The sequence below is a fragment of the Coregonus clupeaformis genome, chromosome 16 (assembly GCF_020615455.1).
Source record: "Coregonus clupeaformis isolate EN_2021a chromosome 16, ASM2061545v1, whole genome shotgun sequence".
NCBI lineage: Eukaryota > Metazoa > Chordata > Actinopteri > Salmoniformes > Salmonidae > Coregonus > Coregonus clupeaformis.
Genome location: NC_059207.1, coordinates 30078461 through 30099655, shown reverse-complemented (window position 1 = coordinate 30099655; position 21195 = coordinate 30078461). Strand labels below are relative to the sequence as shown.

Genomic DNA, 21195 nt, shown 5'->3' with positions numbered 1-21195 from the left:
TCTGTGTTCCCCAGCGACAGCCCCAAAACATCACTGCTCTAGAGGAGATCTGCATGGAGGAATGGGCCAAAATACCAGCAACAGTGTGTGAAAACCTTGTGAAGACTTACAGAAAACGTTTGACCTGTGTCATTGCCAACAAAGGGTATATAACAAAGTATTGAGAAACTTTTGTTATTGACCAAATACTTATTTTCCACCATCATATGCCAATAAATTCATAAAAAATCCTACAATGTGATTTTCTGGATTTTTTTTTCTCATTTTGTCTGTCATAGTTGACGTGTACCTATGATGAAAATTACAGGCCTCTCTCATCTTTTTAAGTGGGAGAACTTGCACAATTGGTGGCTGACTAAATACTTTTTTTCCCCACTGTACGTACTGTTGATTACTATAGAGTCCCCCCTTGGGCTAATCAGTGTAATTTTGTAAATGCCGGATCTCTATGGCAAGACACATCATTCACCCAAGTTGAGTCAAAATCGGGCCAGTGGTGTCTGAGATATCGCGTGGTTTAGCTAGACTCATATCGCTGAGCATGTGTGCCAAATTTCTGCACTCTGAATCAAACAGATCAAGAGATATAAACATGTGCCCGTTATAGTGCCACCGTGTATTCGATATGAATGTTCTTGCATATGTTGAGTCTTGAAAGTGTTTGCAACATGTGTAGTAAATTGTGTTACAATACGAATATCCTTGACTGATTTATATGCATTGATGTGCCAGACCATGCCAACGTGAATGTTTATTGGTCAATATGTTGTTTTAGGTACTAGTCTGGAAAATATTGTGTTGAGAGACGTTTGTCCATGATGCCACATATCAAGTTTCGTGCAGATCTGTCATTCAAATCAAATCAAATTGTATTTGTCACATGTTCCTTACAGTGAAATGCTTACTTACAAGCCCTTAACCAACAATGCAGTTGTTGAAAAATAAGTGTTAAGTAGAAAATAGGTAAGTAAAAAATAACAAATAATTCAAGAGCAGCAGTAAAATAACAGTAGCGAGGCTATATATAGGGGGTCCGGATACAGAGTCAATGTGTGGGGGCAAAGGTTAGTCGAGGTAATTGAGGTAATATGTACATGTAGGTAGAGTTAAAGTGATGCATAGATAATAAACAGAGAGTAGCAACAGTGTAAAAGAGGGGTGGGTGGGGTGGGGGGGGGGAATGCAAATAGTCTGGGTAGCCATTTGATTCGCTGTTCAGGAGTCTTATGGCTTGGGGGTAGAAGCTGTTAAGAAGCCTTTTGGACCTAGACTTGGCAATCTGGTACCACTTGCCGTGTGGTAGCAGAGAGAACAGTCTATGACTAGGGTGGCTGGAGTCTTTGACAATTTTTAGGGCCTTCCTCTGACACCGCCTGGTATAGAGGTCCTGGATGGCAGGAAGCTTGGCCCCAGTGATGTACTGGGCCGTATGCACTACCCTCTGTAGTGCCTTGCGGTCAGAAGCCGAGCAGTTGCCATACCAGGCAGCGATGCAACCAGTCAGGATGCTCTCGATCGTGCAGCTGTATAACTTTTTGAGGATCTGAGGACCCATGCCAAATCTTTTCAGTCTCCTGAGGGGGAATAGGCTTTGTTATGCCCTCTTCACGACTGTCTTGGTGTGTTTGGACCATGATAGTTTGTTGGTGATGTGGACACCAAGGAACTTGAAGCTCTCAACCTGCTCCACTACAGCCTTGTCGATGAGAATGGGGGAGTGCTCGGTCCTCCTTTTCCTGTAGTCCACAATCATCTCCTTTGTCTTGATCACGTTGAGGGAGAGGTTGTTATCCTGGCACCACACGGCCAGGTCTCTGACCTCCTCCCTATAGGCTGTCTCATCGTTGTCGGTGATCAGGCCTACCACTGTTGTGTCGTCTGCAAATGTAATGATGGTGTTGGAGTCATGCCTGGCCATGCAGTCATGGGTGAACAGGGAGTACAGGAGGGGACTGAGCATGCACCCCTGAGGGGCCCCCTTGTTGAGGATCAGCATGAAAAAAATGTAATCGCTGTCCTGAAATCCAGAAGCTCTTTTCGGTCATAAGAGACAGTGGCAGAAACATTATGTACAAAATAAGTTACAAATAACGCGAAAAAACACACACAATAAAACAATTGGTTAGAAGCCCGTAAAACGGCAGCCATCTCCACTGGCGCCATTATGTTATTCAGTGCCAGAAGTGTAGCGTGGAAAACCTATCATGGCGGACCTAATTGGTCCCTGAAGCAAATGTGTTCCTTGTGAGGATAGGGACCTATGTACTGAATTTCATGACTTTAGGTCAAACGGGGTGAGGGGCGTGACCTTTCAAAGTTTGCATTTTCAATCTCTAATTATAGCACCACCATCTGGCCAATCAGAGTAATTTTGTAAATGCCGGATCTCTATGGCAAGATGCATCATTCACCCAAGTTTTGTCAAAATCGGGCCAGTGCTGTCTGAGATATTGAGTGTGACTAAAGAACATACAAATTAAGGTATGGACAGGATAGCCCTTGATCATGACTCTCAGTTCCATTACACATAAGAGTCATTGGACGAAGGAGTTTTGTTAAGAGCTGAGATGCTTGGTCTGAACATTAACACGCATCGCTTGCGGTACGGTTTTGGAAGCATAAGGACCTTATCTTTCATATCAGCGAGAAATAATTTTCTAAAAACAAAAGGTTAAATTGGTACACACCTTTATGGGGTTAACCCCTTATTTTTGGCACTAAACAGTCTAAACCCGGTCTAAGCCGGGGGAGGGCGAATTGGCTCTGGAAGCCAAAACAGCCAAATACTGCATCTAAAACGTGAATCAATTCTCAATTGCGGTATGGTTCTAGAAACATAAATCCCTCTACTTTCATATCACATCAAAATATTTTCACAACAGAAAAATACACCGGTTATAACACAGTTGCAGCCACAATTTTTCATTGACAACTACTTTGTACAGTCCTCCTGTAGCTCAGTTGGTAGAGCATGGCGCTTGCAATGCCAGGGTTGTGGGTTCGATTCCCACGGGGGTCAGTATGAAAAATAAGCTCTGGATAAGAGTGTCTGTAAAATGTAAATGTGTCTTTCTTCCGTTTACACACAGGTGTTCTGAGACTCCGCTAGCTAATAAGCACAGGTAGTCCACTCTGTTTTCTGTAAACAAGCGCTGTAATATGGAAATATGGCCTTGTGGGAACCTTAAAAACATGTCAAAAAAGTTACAAATGTTTCCTGATCTTACTTATATCTCTCAGATATAGGACAGGCACTTCAGATCAAACTTCCTTTGGATTTTTGAGGGGGACTATCTGTTGTTCCATGTAGTGAATCTGTTATTTAATGCGTTTGTATGGGCTAATAGCAGTAAAGCCAAATACACATTTTTATCAAATATTTTTGATATATATTTTTTGATACTTCAAGGGGTCTTAAAATTCAAAATCAAATAGCAAAAAGATCCTTGGTATGACCTTCTTAAAACAATTCCATATAGCTTAGTAGAACCCCCTCCCCCGGTTTAGACAGTTTAGATGTATTTAAACAGAACATGTAAGGTCCTTGGACTAAGGAGTAACGTTACACTTCTTTAGTCCAATAATGGGCTAGGACAGATACAGATCCACAGTCCCCTCCCCGATTTCATCGTGTGGGACAATAATTTGCCATACTACAAGTGCTTTTCTCATTTTGACAAAAGGACATAGAATGTCTACAAACCTGTCGTTGCTCTTTGTTTTGGGGGTTAGATCATAAAATCATGTCGATATAAGTAAGAGTCTTCAGGTTAATAGTAACCAACAGATGACGCTGTTGGTCAAAAATCAACTCTCAACACGATGATTGTTTCACCCGGAAATACTTATGGACCTTTAACAAAGCCGGAAGTTGGAGAAATTACAGTTTAAATTGCGATCATGGCGCTTGATGTAAAGTCCCGAGCAAAAAGATATGAAAAACTAGATTTTCTGGGGGAGGGTCAGGTAATGAGAAACAGTGTTCTCTTGCCAATGTAGTGTTTTGCGTATGAGCCGCTTTGTTTAGATTAGCGCTTTATAGATTCAAAGAAAACTAAAGCTATATTGCTAGCTGCAACGTTATACTATCCTAGCTAGCTAGCAGCACAATGAGCTAGCCATGGCATGAGTTGTAAAACGTTGCCGGTTTCTGCAAAGGCAACACCTTCAAAATCACAGCAATTAAAAAGCCTTCTGATGATAGCTTGTATTAACTAACTAGCAGTAATTAATTAGTTAATGTGTTTGTTGACTAGTTAGCTACATTTATCTGCTTGTGTCACTTTTGAAGTTGATGGTAACGTTAGTTTCACTCTGTTTTACTTACCAACGAATGTTGTTCTTCCTGCCTTCCCACAGTTTGCCACTGTTTACAAAGCCAGGGACAAGACCAACGACACGATAGTTGCCATCAAGAAGGTAAAGCCCCTAAGATCTGGGATGAATGGTTCAGGCTCGAAAAATGGCATCCTTAAAGAGGGGAAAGGGAGATCTAATTTGGTTTTGCTTGACAGGATGGTCTCAATGGTGCATCTAGCATTTCGTGAGGGTCTTAGGGGCCAAGCCGACTTTCTTTATCCTCCTGAGGTTGAAGATGCGCTGTTGCGCTTTCTTCACAACACTGTCTGTGTGAATGGACCATTTCAGGTCGTCAGTGATGTGCACGCCGAGGAATTTGAAGCTTTTCACCCTCTCAGCTATGGCCCTGTCAATCTGGATGGGGGCGTACTCTCTGCTGTCTCCTGAAGTCCCTGTTCAGCTTCTTCGTTTTGTTGAGGGAGAGGTTATTTTACTGGCATCGCTGGCTCTCACCTCCTCCCTGTAGGCTGTCTCGTCGTTGTTGGTACTCAGGCCTACCACTGTTGTGTCGTCAGCAAACTTGATGATTGAGTTGGCGATGTGCGTGGCCATGCAACCATGGGTGAACAGGGAGTACAGGAGGGGACTGAGCACGCACCCCTGTAGGGCCCCCTTGTTCCGGATCAGCGTGGCGGTGTTGTTGCCTATCTTCACCACCTGGGGTTGGCCCCTCAGGAAGTCCAGGACCTAGTTGCACAGGGCGGGGTTCAGATCCAGGGCACCATACGGTAATCGCCCTCTGGGCCACCATAATCATAACATTTTTCAACTGGTCGTTCAGTACAGTACCGTTTCCGTTAAATTCAACATTGCACACCGTTCTGTCATACTGAACGCACACCTGATTCAAAGGGTGTGTGACAGATTTCAAAACGCTTCCCCGATAGGGAGCCGAGAGGATACACTTGTGCTTCCTCGGTAGGAGGAGGTGGTCAAGGAGAGGAGGGCACTCCTCCGTTTGCTTATTAACCAATTGACACTCCTACATATGGCTTCCGGTTTCCTGGTCACGGAGGAGGATAGGACAGACTTTTTCCCAATTGAGAATCTCCCAAAGTACATTGCCAGCAGCAGCTCTTTTTCTGCATAAGGTTTTTGTGTAGGCCTTGTATAGGGTATAATCTGGGGGCTGGGGAGAACAGGATGCTAAGGACACACTATGCAAATGAGCTACGTCCAGGATTACACCATGCAATTTATGCCATTCATCATGAAACTGTTGATTCATATCCACACTTTAAAACTATGGTGGTTTGATTTTATTATAATGTACACTATTAAAAGTGTGTGCTGTTTCTCCTGGCAGATCAAAGTTGGACACAGAACAGAGGCTAAAGATGGTGAGTGTCTGTCTGTCCGCGCACCCTAGTACTGGAGCTTCAGAGTGGTTTAGGTTCAAACTTATGTATGGGGTGGTTTCCTTGATACAGATAAACCTTAGTCCTGGACTAAAAAGCTAGCTCAGTGGAGAATCTCCATTAAAACTGTTTTTTTTGTCCAGAATTAGGCTTAATCTTTGGGAAACCAACCCATGAAGTTTGATTCAGAATATTTTTCTCATGTTTGTTGATCATGTATCTCTCAGGCATCAACAGGACAGCCCTACGAGAGATTAAACTACTGCAGGAGTTAAGTCACCCAAACATTATTGGGGTAAGAATCACACTAAACTCCTACTGTTTAAATGGAAACTGTCAGTAGTAATATTAATGCTTTCCTGGTAGAGCATTGAATCAGTTTCATCATCAGTTGCATTTATGATCATTTAGAGCTCCTTTGGATATTATTCCTAACTAAAGCATCCTTTATAAACTATCTTAATTATCTTGCTCACCATCACCTTTACTGTGAAATTGTGTAATGTTCTCAAAGAAAGCACAACATCATGTACAGTATTTCCCTACATTTACATCAACGTGTGTCCATGTCTCTGTTTCTCAGCTGCTTGATGCATTCGGGCACAAATCCAACATCAGCTTGGTGTTTGACTACATGGAGACAGATCTGGAGGTAAGACTGAGCTTCAGGTTTTGGTCATATTGGGCCGGTTTCATGGACACAGATTAAGCCTAGTCCTGGACTAAAAAGCTTGCTTAATGGAGAATCGCCACTGAAATAGCTTTTTAGACCATAAGCATGTTTCCATCCACACCATAGTCACACCATATAAAAATAAATCACGACAGCTGTGATGGAAACAGGACGTTTCGGTACAATTTTATAAATTGTTCGTTCGACATGGTGGGATCTTTTTGTGTCTGTAAAATGAAATGTGTGAGAAATGGCGGTGGAAACGCCTTTTATGCGCAAATGTTTATATAATAACCATCATATCAAAGTAAATTTGGGAGTCTCGCGATGATATGTGTGTGGTCCTCCCACTAAGACTCGGGAAAAACATGCAGTTTATTACAGATAAGATAAATTATGAGGAACTTCACAGGGTGGTGAAAGTGGACGGTGATGAGCTTGATGCTCCTTTCCAATAAATATTTAGGGTCTTATTCTGGTGACATGATGATCGATGCTTGACTGCCGTTTGACAAATATAAATATTCTCGCTCTTATCCATAATAATCTCATCATGTAGACTAGGCTACCTGTATCTGCGAGCTGTTGGCTAGAGCGGAGGTGCCAAGACCAGAGTAGGCGCATTTGCTATTTAACGCAACAGATTTTGTGACAAAGCTATTGGTAGAGTTGAAAATGCGATGGAAACACATTGAACTTTCAATTTTTATATGGTACATGAAAATGTAAGTGAAAAAAAGTACATTTTGCATGCAGTATGTCATCACACACTGATTTTTATCCGCAGCAAGTCAGTTTGGTGGAAACACACCACTGGTTGGAAAATGCACATATTTTCTTTATGCGGTTTTTAGAATATTTGCATGAAATCTGTCGCCAATTGAATGGAAACCTAGCTCATGACTAGGATTAATCTGTGTCCAGGAAACTGGCATTGTAAATGCTGACATTCACGGCTGTATTCTAAAAGTGGCTTTGGACACTAGAGGCCACTACAGGGATACGCCATTTATCTCTCCAGAGAGAGGAGAGGGCAGTACTTGGGCCTCATGGGTTAATACATAGTATGAAGATCCTTTTGGATATGCGAGAAGGTCCCTTTACAGACTGGTACTCTGTTCATTCTGTTAGCTCTCTGTGATGTCCTCCCTGAGGCACAGATGGGTTCAGTCAAACTGAACATCAAAGACTGCCCAGAGAGAACCAGAGAGAGGGAGCAGCCTGAGAGCTATGGTATTAGTTGGTTTCTATCTCTGAGGAGTTCTGTAGGGCCAGCTCTGGCCCTGGGGGACATCTCTCTCTCTCAGCCATCCCCATTTCTCTCTCCATCTCTCCTTGCCTCGATTTTCTATTTACTCTGTATTTATGGGAGTCTGTGCCTGCCGGATGGCTTCAGATGAGTGCCCAGTTTCACTGCCGATACCTCAAACTCAGGTAGAGAGCAGGAAAACAGACCCCCTTAGAGCCATAATGAAGTATTGATAGCTGCTCTTAAATAATCAATACCACTCTCCCCTCAGCTCTCAAGATGATCTAATGACCATTATCAGATCATAGACAGACAGAGAAAGCTCACAGAGGACTGAAATATGAGGAGGATTTGATAGCCTGACTACATATAGAGATGTTGAGCTGAAATTATTTTCTGATATCTGTTGTCAGATCATCTTGTACTTTCCTGAGAGGCGTTTTGTTGTCTGTGAACCTGCAGCCCTGGAGTTAAGAAAGGGGGTTGTAGACTATTGAGACTGACACCCCTGGTCTAACTCCCTTTCCTATGTTCTAGGTGATCATTAAAGATACCAGTCTGGTTCTGACTCCAGCCAACATCAAAGCCTTCATAGTGATGACTCTACAGGGCCTGGAGTACATGCACCACCACTGGGTCCTGCACAGGGTAGGTTAACACATACACACTTCCTCAAAGCACGCTCGTACAATACACACCCTCTCATAGATGCCTGTGTGAGGTAATGTTAGGGGCGGTAGACTGAACTTCAGGGGGAAAAAAAAAAAGTTTATATTTTTGTTCAGTATATATATATATATACTGAACAAAAATATAAACGCAACATGCAACAATTTCAAAGATGTTACTGTTCATATAAGGAAAGCAGTCAATATAAATGAATTCATTAGGCCCTAATCTATGGATATGGATTTCACATGACTGGGCAGTGGCGCCTACTGGGGAGCCAGGCCCAGCCAATCGGAATGAGTTTTTCCCCCACATAAAGGCTTTATTACAGAAATAAATACTCTTCAGCACCCACCCCCCTCAGACAATCCAGCAGTTGAAGAAGCCGGATGTGGAGGTCCTGGGTTGGCGTGGTTACATGTGGTCTGTGGTTGTGAGGCCTTTTGGACATAATGCCAAATTCTCTAAAATGACGTTGGAGGCGACTTATGGTAGAGAAATGAAAATTAAATTCTCTGGCAACAGCTCTGGTGGACATTCCTGCAGTCAGCATGCCAATTGCTCGCTCCCTCAACTTGTGGCATTGTGTTGTGTGACAAAACTGCACATTTTAGTGGCTTTTTATTGCCCCCCAGCACAAGGTGCACCTGTGTAAAGATCATGCTGTTTAATCAGCTTCTTGATATGCCACACCTGTCAGGTGGATTGATTATCTTGGCAAAGGAAAAATTGTATTTGCTCCATAGTAAAATACTGTGTCTGTGTGTAGGATCTGAAGCCCAATAACCTGCTGCTGGATGAGAATGGTGTGTTGAAGCTGGCTGATTTTGGTTTGGCTAAAGCCTTCGGCAGCCCTAACAGAGTCTACACTCACCAGGTAGTCACCAGGTAGGTGTCACTCTCAAACTCAATTTCAAAGCTTTTATTGTCCATTTAGTAAAAATTACATTAAAATAAATGTAAGGTGTCACTGTGTTTGTGATGCAATGTTTGCGCTCTCTCAGGTGGTATCGTTCTCCAGAGTTGTTGTTCGGAGCCAGGATGTATGGGGTGGGCGTCGACATGTGGGCTGTGGGCTGCATCCTTGCAGAGCTCCTCTTAAGGGTACACTCACACACCACATAAGCTCAGTCCAATTTAAACATTGAGACGAGACAAAACTGGACAATTTGTCTGGATAAAGGTACAAAAACCCTGTGAAACTAGGCAGCTCAGATTAATTGAACTTTGTTCTGAAATTGTCTTGTCTCATGGTGACTTTTTGATCAAGACTGAGCATTAATGTTCGACATAACTGTATTGTCAGACACACACCTTTCTGTACACCCACTATTTGCATCCCAAATGGAACCCTATTCCCTATATAGTGTACTACTTTTGTCCAGGGCCCATAGGAATATGTTGTCATTTGGGACTCAGCCCATGCTCGATACATGTTTGTGGTGTAACACCCTGTCTCTCTCCAGTTACCCTTCCTAGCAGGAGACTCAGATCTGGACCAGCTGAGTAAGATCTTTGAAGCTCTGGGTACTCCTACAGACAGCACCTGGCCTGTGAGTCTGTCTTTTCTGTGTCTGCATATGTGGTTATGTAAGACCAAGCATCTGCTTTAAAATACCTGGTCCCTCAATACTAAATTGTGGATCTAAATAATGCCTTCATGTCTCTATCTAACTCTGTGCTTCTCTGTCTCTCTCCGTCTCTCTCTCGCTCTCTGTCTCTAGGGGATGAGTAGTCTACCTGACTATGTGTCGTTTAAGTTGTTTCCTGGTACTCCTCTGGAACACATCTTCAGTGCTGCAGGAGACGACCTCTTAGAGCTACTACAGGGTCTATTCACCTTCAACCCCTCCACACGCCTTACAGCTACACAGGTATGCTGGTGTGCTGTGGCACTCGGTGTCTTTCACAAGTTCCTTAGTTTTTAGCGTAGTTGTATTACCCTGCATATTATATGCATCCATAATGGCATCCTATTCCCTATATAGTGCACTACTATTGTTTTGACCAGAGCCCTATGGGGAATAGGGTGTCAATTGTGACACTGCCTTAGTTGGGCTTCACTCTGTGAATATTCAGTGCTGTTTCTCCTAGCTCTAAAGCCCCCCCCTTCTACCCCCTGTCTCCAGGCTCTAAAGATGAGATACTTCAGTAACAGACCAGGTCCGACCCCCGGGGCCCAGCTGCCCCGGCCCAACTCCTCAGCAGAGGCTCTCAAAGAGAAGGAGAACCTCACCATCGGAATCAAGAGGAAACGAGACGGACTGGAGACAAGTAAATAACCCCCCTCACCAGTGGAGTCAATAGCACAGACATCATTATTCCATCATACATGGTTGTGTTTGACATTGGGAAATATTATTCTGCTTGCTTATTTAAACTGATGGTTTGGCTTGTACAATGGATTCAAGGACTGGTTTCTAGATTTGGTGGGGCCAGCAAGGGACCCTCCCGTTCCTAGAATGCATACATCTTTTTGGACTGTGACCATGTTATCAGAAATACCCTCATCAATTAAAAACACGTAATCTCACACACTGTCAGAGGAACATGCTTTTACTCGCATAGAGCTGGAATCCCATTAGATTCAGAGGCCAGTAATTAAAAGGGTGTCGGCGGTAAAATGACTGCTATAGCAACCCAGGACTAGAACACACACACACACACAGTTGAAAGGGTGGTGGCAGGACATTTTACTGCAACAGAAGCCGTGTTACTGGGAGGAAACCGTGTGTTACTGGGAGGTTCAAAGCGGTGGTTTAAGAACTATTTAGGTCGACTGGGCTGTATATTATAATACGCTGAGCTATATTTAAAAAGAGGCTCTGGGTGCTGAAATCTGAATTTAGTTGTTAGCAGATGGTGCGTGTATACGTTCATTAAAGCAATGGTTGTTTTTCCTTTTCAGGCACCATAAAGAAGAAACTGATACTGTGAGAGGGGGGATTTGCTTCGGTGGAGCAACATGACCACTCCTGCTGTTGAACTCCCAGTGTGGTTCATTGGACTAGGTAGAAGTTTCCCCTAACCAGTGGTCCAGGGTCATTATTTTTTTTACATTTGGTGTTAGGTCATGTGATCCTAGATCTGTGGTTAGGGACAACTACTTATGCCTCCAGTGCGGCCCATTGTGGTCTAATGGTCCAGCTGTGAAAACCTCCAGTGTGGTCTAGAACAGTGGTTCTGAATATTCTTCATTGCAACAATGATTTCTGAGCTCTGTAAGAGCCTGGTAGAGCAGAACTATTTATGTGACAGAAGAGGAAAAACAGCAACACTTGGTTTTCGTTATGATTCATTTCATAGATTTAGTTTTATTTGTTTATTTTTTGTGTAAGTGATGTAGGATAATAAATAATTCTGTCTGAGATTATGCTCTTGTTCATTTGGTTGACAACTCTGAATTAATGTGACACCTCAACTCTTAGCTAACTCGCATTACAAAGAAAGCTATTATAAAGGTTCACATTTGATACCATTATTTTTTTCATGAATTTAATGAAAACTGTTATTGGAAAATGTTTGTGGAATGTCAAATATGGAATAAAAAATATATATTGAATCGAATATTAGGAAGGAACTTATGTTTGGGAATCCTCATGTCACCTTTCCCACTCTGGTTTGTGTTGGCATTCACCCCACATGGAGGGAAGTGCCCTTACTGCTCTGAATGATTACACTACCATCCACCCACTACATAAACAGAGACTGAATCCTGATAAAGGTATAAAGAATTAACCTTTTCACGCGGTGTGTGTGTGTTTGTGAGGAAAACAAATAAACACTATATATACAAAAGTATGTGGACAGCCCTTCAAATTAGTGGAATCGGTTATTTCACCCACACCCGTTGCTGACAGGTGTATCAAATCGAGCACACAGCCATTCAATCTCCATAAACAAACATTTGTAGTAGAATGGCCTTACTGAAGAGCTCAGTGACTTTCAATGTGGCCCCGTCATAGGATGCCACCTTTCCAACAAGTCAGTTCTGCCCTTGTAGAGCTGCCCTGGTCAACTGTAAGTGCTGTTATTGTGAAGTGGCAACAACTGCTCAGCTGCGAAGTGGTAGGCCACACAAGCTCACAGAACGAGACCGGCGATTGTTGAAGCGCGTAGCGCGTAAAGATCGTCTGTCCTCGGTTGCAACACTCACTACCGAGTTCCAAACTGCCTCTGGAAGCAACGTCAGCACAATAACTGTTCCTCGGGAGCTTCATGAAATGGGTTTCCATGGCTGAGCAGCCGCACATAAATCTAAGATCACCATGCGCAATGCCAAGCGTCGGCTGGAGTGGTGTAAAGCTCGCCGCCATTGGACTCTGGAGCAGTGGAAATGCGTTCTCTTGAGTGATGAGTCACGCTTCACAATCTGGCAGTCCGACGGACAAATCTGGGTTTGGCGGATGCCAGGAGAATGCTACCATAGTGCTAACTGTAAAGTTTGGTGGAGGCGGAATAATGGTCTGGGGCTGTTTTTCATGGTTCGGCCTAGGTCGCTTAGTTCCAGTGAAGGGAAATCTTAATGCTAAAGCATGCAATGGCATTCTAGATGATTCTGTGCTTCCAACTTTGTGGCAACAGTTTGGGGAAGGCCCTTTCCAGTTTCAGCATGACAATGCCCCCGTGCACAAAGCGAGGTCCATACAGAAATGGTTTGTCGCGATTGGTGTGGAAGAACTTAACTGACCTGCACAGAGCCCTGACCTCAACCCCATTTAACACCTTTGGGATGAATTGGAGCGCCGACTGCGAGCCAGGCCTAATCGCCCAACATCAGTGCACGACCTCACTAATGCTCTTGTGGCTGAATGGAAGCAAGTCCCCGCAGCAATGTTCCAACATCTAGTGGAAAGCCTTCCCAGAAGAGTGGAGGATGTTACAGCAGCAAAGGGGGGACCAACTCCATATTAATGCTTATGATTTTGGAATGAGATGTTCGACGAGCAGGTGTCCACATACTTTTGGTCATGTTGTGTGTATATAATAGAAAACAAAAATTACACACAGTTTAGTCTGTGCAATGAATACCCAACCAAAGAGAGAGAATCTTGCAAAGGAAGGTGTGTGTATGTGTGTACAGAAATATGGAATGAGCAAACCCTGCCCACCCTGGGGCACCGTAACATGCAAAATAAACTTGCCCATTGTGTGTGTGTGTGGGAGGGTGGGAGAATGTGTGTGACAAGGAGACAAAATGCCTCCAGGGCAGACAGGGTGGCACAGTTCAGCTCCAGTCTGACACCAGTGTACCACCACCAGCGCTGTATGTCAACAGTCTAAAGTGGCCTCCTGTTCCCTAGGGCTGGGATATGCCACGGACCTCACGATACGATGATATTACAATCCTTAGGTGCTGATATGATATGTATTGTGATTCTCACGATTCGATGTTCCAAACACATTGCTCACCATGTCTGCTGCAAAGGGACAAGAGAGAGCCATGAGAAAACAAGTTTTGATCAACCATGGAAATAAAAGTGCTGAAAACATGTTGGCTCACCATTTTAAAAAGAAGGTGGATAACAAACTAGAGAAAGAGAAAAGTGTTTTGGCACAGGTACCGCCGACTAGCACTAGCTAATGTTACCTACTATTTTTGGGGGGGAGAATCGATACTTGGAGTCATAAAATGTATATAATATAATCAAAAATATTATTGCGATACTCTGTATACATTTCCCCCATCACTACTGTCCCCTCTAATCTGTCCAGACTGATCTGACACAGCCTGACAAGTGAGGGCAGATCTCATGACAGGCTCAGTTAGTCTCTCTCGCCAGATTCAGGGCACTCAGCACTCCACAGAGGTTGTGATAGGAGACTACCTTTTAGCTGTCCCCTGTCCAGTTGTGTCAGAACAGAGCATGTCAAAAGCTGCCATCCTCTACACCTGTACCGTAGTGAGGCCCTTGTTGCCTTTCACCCATCCAATGCTGTTGGATCAGTGATTGTTATCTCAATGAAAAGGAAGGAAAGACATCTTATTGGAGTATTGGAGCAGGACTCAGTCCAGACAAGTTCGGTCCAGACGACAGAGAACCGTTTGGATCATGGGGCTCATGGTTGAGGTGAGGGCGAGCTGATGCCCCACAATACAATACAGCACTTGAACAGCAGAGCAGAGAAACAATGGCCGTGTGTGGCGGCCCAGCCTGGAGAAATGACAGGGTCCTGTGTGTGTGTGAATGGATGGTGTGTGTGATGGCGGCGGCAGATGACACACACAGCAGTTGTACACAGGAGGCCAGTTATCAGCTCACACTGGGATAACAGAATCACTCCAAGAATAGTTATGCGAGCCATTGTTAAGGGCTACATTGCTCATTCTGTGAAAGAATGCACATGGGCAGTGTTTGACTCAAGATCAAATGCCTGCTCCCTTATCTGACTTTGACTTCAATATCACATGATATTGGTTCTTGGCATCACATGATATGAATAAATATAAATATTATGTTAAATTAAATAAACGCCCAGGCTTCCCTGTACCAGATTAATTCCAAGGACAGAGTAGGAAAAGGTTGCCTGTGTGAGTGGGCTCAGATATGCCATTCTGTATCCATGTGAAGGTCCTCTTAGTCCACACACAGATACACACACACACACACACTGAGTGAAAAAAAACACCCCTTCTCTAAACATTCCTCCCTGTATCTTGTTTGCGTTTCTCTGTGGAAAAGAAAGAGAGAAAAGTCTGAGAAGATGAAGTCAGTGTCATCACCCAGGTTCCGGCTAATAGCCAAGTTGTTGAAGCTGAGAACTGAAGTTTCATTGTCTGTCACTATGGTGACTACAGTGATAGTCTCACTATGGAACATTATGAAAACCCAACGTCAGAATCAGTAACACTTCTGTAACAACACACTGTTTTTACAAAAGGATTTCACTGTGACTGTACGACATTTCTAATCCATAATATAACAGTTTATTGACCAACTATCATGAATGGAAACTATATGAACCTAGAACAATGTGACTAAAACGGAAGTGAGAAATAAATAAAAGAAGAAAATGCAATTAATATTATAAATGAAATGTGCCATTGTCATAGTATCTTCTTTGTCGTATTACCTGTTTATAACGCTTCATAGTGATTTATTACACAGTATCTCTGCTATGGCATCTTACTTGCTTTGAGTCACGCTCTAGTGGTTTTTGTCTGTGCAATGAGTGGTTCAGCAGCTGCCTGTAGCAAGTAACGCCATCACGGTAAAAACAGTGGGAGGAGAGAGGGGGCGAGAAAGAGAGAGACTGGGAAGAGTGGTACACACGTACTGTCGCCACGGTCGTTGTAAGTAGAACTCTACGAGAGAACGTCCGGACTGGAAAAGTGGGCTACATTCTGAAAGGGTATTTTTGACCACCGTAACAAGATGTGTACTCCGTGCTGTATAGGGCAGGTGAGTAATAATAAGCAAGAGTGTTCACTGATGTCGGAATATTAGTCGGCACGTTTATGTAAAAACCTCCGGCATCAGCTAACGTTATAGCTAGCGATCCCTCTTTTGCTAACAATTTAAACTCCAGCATAATGTGTAGTTTACATTTGATGGACAATGTCGACATGTAGTGATTTTTGTTTTATTCTTAATTTCAATTTGTATTGAAGGTTGAAATTCATTTCTATATTTTATTAAATGTGTATGTGTGTGTGTCTTCCAACGGTTGGCTAAAAGCTAGCTAGCTATTCCTAGCGGATGACCACGAAGATAATCTAGCCAGCCAGTTTCCCTAAAATGTATACAAAGTAACGTTAGCGCACAATGCATCTGCAAAGCTGTTGTGATTTGTATCGGAAGCGAGTCTGTAACATTTGTGTAAACTGGCACATGTTTTGCTGGTGTTACCGATGTCAGTTCGACTGTAAATAATGTATTGTTGAACTGTTTATCATGCATTGACGGCGTGAGTGACACAAATTTGGGTTCTGTGCCTAAATGTGCCGCTCAGGCTACCTCTGCAAACATAGTCTAGCCTTTGTGTTTGGCTTGGTCCAATTTGTTTTTTGAATTTATCTCACAGTTTTCCAGTGACGTAATGCTGTGTGCTTCTAATGGTTTTGGCAGGTCTTGTCTCTTCTTTCCCATTGGAATGGTGTCTGCTTGACTAGCAGTATTGAGCTTAATCCAATATACCTCACTTATTCACTTAGTATTTAGGGTAGGGATGTCCCAAGGATCGTGTCTACACTTGACACTTACATGCGACTTCTGCTATCAGAATACGAAGGTCGCATTCAAAAGACAGGTCTATATGCACAAAAGTTGCATTGTGGTCTGATTGTGTTCAGATCTGGCTGACCACTTCAGGAGGTGGTCAGGGACGCATTGTGTGAGGATTTCTCCTCAGTCTGGACGCAATCAGGCTACTGAAAGCACATACAGTACAGAAAATGTGTGTTTTGGGAGCGAGAGGCACCTTTTTTAACCTTTTTTAAATTAAAAAGCTCTGACGAAGGCCTTGAGGCTGATACGTAAAGCTTAATAAAGAGCAGTGATACTAGCTAGAGCAGTGTGCGGGTTTCTTCTTTTTTCTCTTCATTAAACATTGGAGGAAATGCGTTCCTAGCCTGTGAGGAATGTGTTTGCTGGCTTCATAAATGCTAGCCAGCTAGCTTATTAGGATTTTTTTTTTTGTTTGCTAACCTTTTTGCAATCCCTTTAGCTTTGCTAGCTAGCTTGCTGGCTAGTTACAGTGGTCAGCTGGCTAGTTAGCTACAGTAGTTGGCTACTGCCATCAAGTTGTTTTTGTGTTATTATCAGATTTAGCCTGTTCCACCGTTTGCAGAATGCATACTGGCATTTCAATATAGTGCGGGAAAAGGGAATCCGGACACTCCATGATCAGAATACAAAAGCTGCATGAACTGTCAAGTCTAGACACGATACCCTAGGTGTAGACGCATGACGTGTTCGGAATTCCATGATCAGAACTCCATGATCAGAATACAAAAGCTGCATGAACTGTCAAGTCTAGAGACCTTTTTTTGTGTGTGTGTGTGGTTATTTTACCCCCTTTTTGTGGTATCCAGTTGGTAGTAGTTACAGTCCCATCGCTGCAACCCCCGTACGGACACGGGAGAGACGAAGGTCGAGAGTCGTGCGTCCTCCGAAACACAACCCAACCGAGCCACACTACTTCTTGCCACAGTGCCCGCTTAACCCGGAAGCCAGCCGCACCAATGTGTCGGAGGAAACACCGTACACCTGGCGACCGAGTCAGCGTGCACTGCGCCCAGCCCGCCACAGGGGTCACTATAGCGCGATGGGACAAGGACATCCCTGCCGGCCAAACCCTCCCCTACCCTGGGCCAATTGTGCGCCGCCCCCATGGGTCTCCCGGTCGCGGCCGGCTACGACAGAGCCTGGACTCGAACCAGGATCTCTAGTGGCACAGCTAACACTGCGATGCAGTGCCTTAGACCACTGCACCACTCGGGAGGCTAGAGACAGCTACTTGAGGATGATATGGCCAAGCCGTTAGGTGACGAGCAGAGCTTCTATGGCTGAAAAGGTTTCAAGTGCAGAAATCAAACAAACCAACCAAAAGTCCACTAACACATATAGTTAAACATGACTTAATGTTGAGGTATTTGAGAAAATGTGTCATCCAAGCAGGGATACAGAAAGCTTCTATGTCCCATGGAGTAGGACTAGTTCTTGGCATTGTTCCATTGAGGAGGAGTGTATCAGGGGCCTGGGCTGATCCTTACTGCCTGCTAGTCTAACCACACTGAATAGGTTCTCCTCCAGAGGAATTTAATTACAGGGACACACCCCTCATCCAGTGCAGTCAGGGACATCCCTTCAGCCCACTCAATGAAGAAAGGAATGAAAGGAAATTAGGGGTGGTGTGTGTGTGCGTGTGTGTGTGTGTGTGTGGCTGAGATTTGCAGGAAATTAAGCACAAACACTTTAGTCAACATTGTCCTGCTGCACAGGCCATATGCTAATCCTGTCACTGACCCCTATTAGCTTTGTCCCTGTCAACGTGTGTGTGTGTGTGTGTGTGTGTGTGTATTTGTGTTTGTTTTGACTGTGTGTCTGTCTTACTTGTGTGTGTGGTCTGCAGGTGGTCTGTTAATTTCCTCCTTGGTTGAACGTGGGGGGCTGGCTGTTTGGATTAGATTAGTGTCGGAGCGAAACGGGCCAGAGCTTGGCAGAAGAAGGCCAGACAGTGGTGTAGATGGACGGGGAGAGAAGTAGTCTGGGACAGGAGAATCAGGACCAGGGAGGTGTCTCTGATAGGTGCAGCAGGAACTCTGACCTACATTGGAAACATAACAGTATGGTGACAAACACAGCAGTGAGAGGTCACACACTGACTCAGCATACACCTGTCCTGCAGTACTAGTCTGGCAGACACACATACACACACCTGCAGCTGACTAACATAAACATCCAGTAGCTGTCTGTCACTCCAGGCCTGCCACAGTGCCACATGGCCACACTCTGCATTCAGACTGGGGCCATGTGGCCCTTTATAGTAGAGGTCAGGCCTTGGGCAGGGAGATCTGACCCTGGAACAGTGGCATAAGGTTTCCTTCTGAACCAACGTGGCTAAGTAAACAAAGCCATAGTGTGGATATGTACAGTGCCTTGCAAAAGTATTCATCCCCCTTGGCGTTTTTCCTATTTTGTTGCATTACAACCTGTAATTTAAATTGATTTTTATTTGGATTTCATGTAATGGAAATGCACAAAATATTCCAAATTGGTGAAGTGAAATGAAAAAAATAACTTGTTTCAAAAAATTCTAAAAAATAGATAACTGAAAAGTGGGAGAACACAGACGAACATATGTATTCACCCCCTTTGCTATGAAGCCCCTAAATAAGATCTGGTGCAACCAATTACTTTCAGAAGTCACATAATTAGTTAAATAAAGTCCACCTGTGTGCAATCTAAGTGTCACATGATCTGTCACATGATCTCAGTATATATACACCTGTTCTGAAACATTTACATTTGAGTCATTTAGCAGACGCTCTTATCCAGAGTGCATACATATATATATATTTTTTTCATACTGGCCCCCCGTGGCCCCAGAGTCTGCAACACCACTAAGCAAGGGGCACCACCAAGCAAGCTGCACCATGAAACCAAGGAGCTCTCCAAACAGGTCAGGGACAAAGTTGTGGAGAAGTACAGATCAGGGTTGGGTTATAAAAAAAATATCTGAAACTTTGACCATCCCAGGGAGCACTGTTAAATCCATTATTAAAAAATGGAAAGAATATGGCACCACAACAAACCTGCCAAGAGAGGGCCGCCCACCAAAACTTACGGACCAGGCAAGGAGGGCATTAATCAGAGAGGAAACAAAGAGACCAAATATAACCCTGAAGGAGCTGCAAAGCTCCACAGCAGAGATTGGAGTATCTGTCCATAGGACCACTTTAAGCCGTACACTCCACAAAGCTGGGCTTTACGGAAGAGTGGCCAGAAAAAGCCATTGCTTAAAGAAAAAAATAAGCAAGCACGTTTGGTGCTCGCCAAAATGCATGTGGGAGACTCCCCAAACATATGGAAGAAGGTACTCTGGTCAGATGAGACTAAAATTGAGCTTTTTGGCCATCAAGGAAAACGCTATGTCTGGCGCAAACCCAACACCTTTCATCACCCCGAGAACACCATCCCCACAGTTAATCATGGTGGTGGCAGCATCATGCTGTGGGGATGTTTTTCATCGGCAGGGACTGGGAAACTGGTCAGAATTGAAGGAATGATGGATGGCGCTAACTACAGGGAAATTATTGAGGGAAACCTGTTTCAGTCTTCCAGAGATTTGAGACTGGGACGGAGGTTCACCTTCCAGCAGGACAATGACCCTAAGCATACTGCTAAAGCAACACTCAAGTGGTTTAAGGGGAAACATTTAAATGTATTGGAATGGCTTAGTCAAAGCCCAGACCTTAATCCAATTGAGAATCTGTGGTATGACTTAAAGATTGCTGTATACCAGCGGAACCCATCCAACTTGAAGGAGCTGGAGCAGTTTTTTCTTGAAGAATGGGCAAAAATCCCAGTGGCTAGATGTACCAAGCTTATAGAGACATACCCCAAGAGACTTGCAGCTGTAATTGCTGCAAAAAGTGACTACAAAGTATTGACTTTGGGGGGGGGTGAATAGTTATGCACGCTCAAGTTTCCTGTTTTTTTGTCTTGTTTCTGTTTTGTTTCACAAGAAGAAATAGTTTGCATCTTCAAAGTGGTAGGCATGTTGTGTAAATTAAATGATACAAGCCCCCAAAAAATCAATTTTCATTCAAGGTTGTAAGGTAACAAAATACAGTTGAAGTCGGAAGTTTACATACACTTAGGTTGGACTCATTAAAACTCGTTTTTCAACCACTCCACAAATTTATTTTTAACAAACTATAGTTTTGGCAAGTCAGTTAGGACATCTACTTTGTGCATGACACAAGTAATCTTTCCAACAATTGTTTACAGACAGATTATTTCACTTATAATTCACTGTATCACAATTCCAGTGGGTCAGAAGTTTACATACACTAAGTTGACTGTGCCTTTAAACAGCTTGGAAAATTCCAGAAAATGATGTCATGGCTTTAGAAGCTTCTGATAGGCTAATTGACATCATTTGAGTCAATTGGAGGTGTATCTGTGGATGTATTTCAAGGCCTACCTTCAAACTCAGTGCCTCTTTGCTTGACATCATGGAAAAATGAAAAGAAATCAGCCAAGACCTCATAAAAAAATTGTACTGGTTCATCCTTGGGAGCAATTTCCAAACGCCTGAAGGTACCACGTTCATCTGTACAAACAATAGTACGCAAGTATAAACACCATGGGACCACGCTGCCGTCATACCGCTCAGGAAAGAGACGCGTTCTGTCTCCTAGAGATGAACGTATTTTGGTG

General features: G+C 43.6%; 2 protein-coding genes across 3 annotated transcripts in view; both read left to right on the top strand.

Annotated features, from left to right (window-relative positions):
- The first annotated feature begins 3873 nt into the window (after positions 1 to 3873).
- On the top strand, positions 3874 to 12120 carry cdk7 (cyclin-dependent kinase 7). Its single transcript, XM_045225897.1, has 12 exons — positions 3874 to 3966; positions 4360 to 4419; positions 5666 to 5699; positions 5945 to 6012; positions 6301 to 6369; positions 8177 to 8287; positions 9078 to 9196; positions 9313 to 9412; positions 9775 to 9861; positions 10033 to 10182; positions 10438 to 10582; positions 11217 to 12120. The coding sequence occupies exons 1-12, from the start codon at positions 3901 to 3903 to the stop codon at positions 11243 to 11245; spliced, it is 1038 nt and encodes a 345-aa protein (XP_045081832.1). The 5' UTR covers positions 3874 to 3900; the 3' UTR covers positions 11246 to 12120.
- A 3404-nt stretch (positions 12121 to 15524) lies between these two features.
- The window catches only part of LOC121584943 (serine incorporator 5), a 57364-nt gene continuing 51693 nt past the window's right edge, over positions 15525 to 21195 (top strand). The window contains exon 1 of one of the 2 annotated variants that reach the window (XM_041901208.2): positions 15525 to 15711. In XM_041901208.2, coding sequence (XP_041757142.1) covers positions 15685 to 15711 — 27 coding nt within the window. In that variant the 5' untranslated portion in view covers positions 15525 to 15684. The remainder of the gene's footprint in view (positions 15712 to 21195) is intronic. The other variant, XM_041901209.2, reaches the window with a different exon arrangement.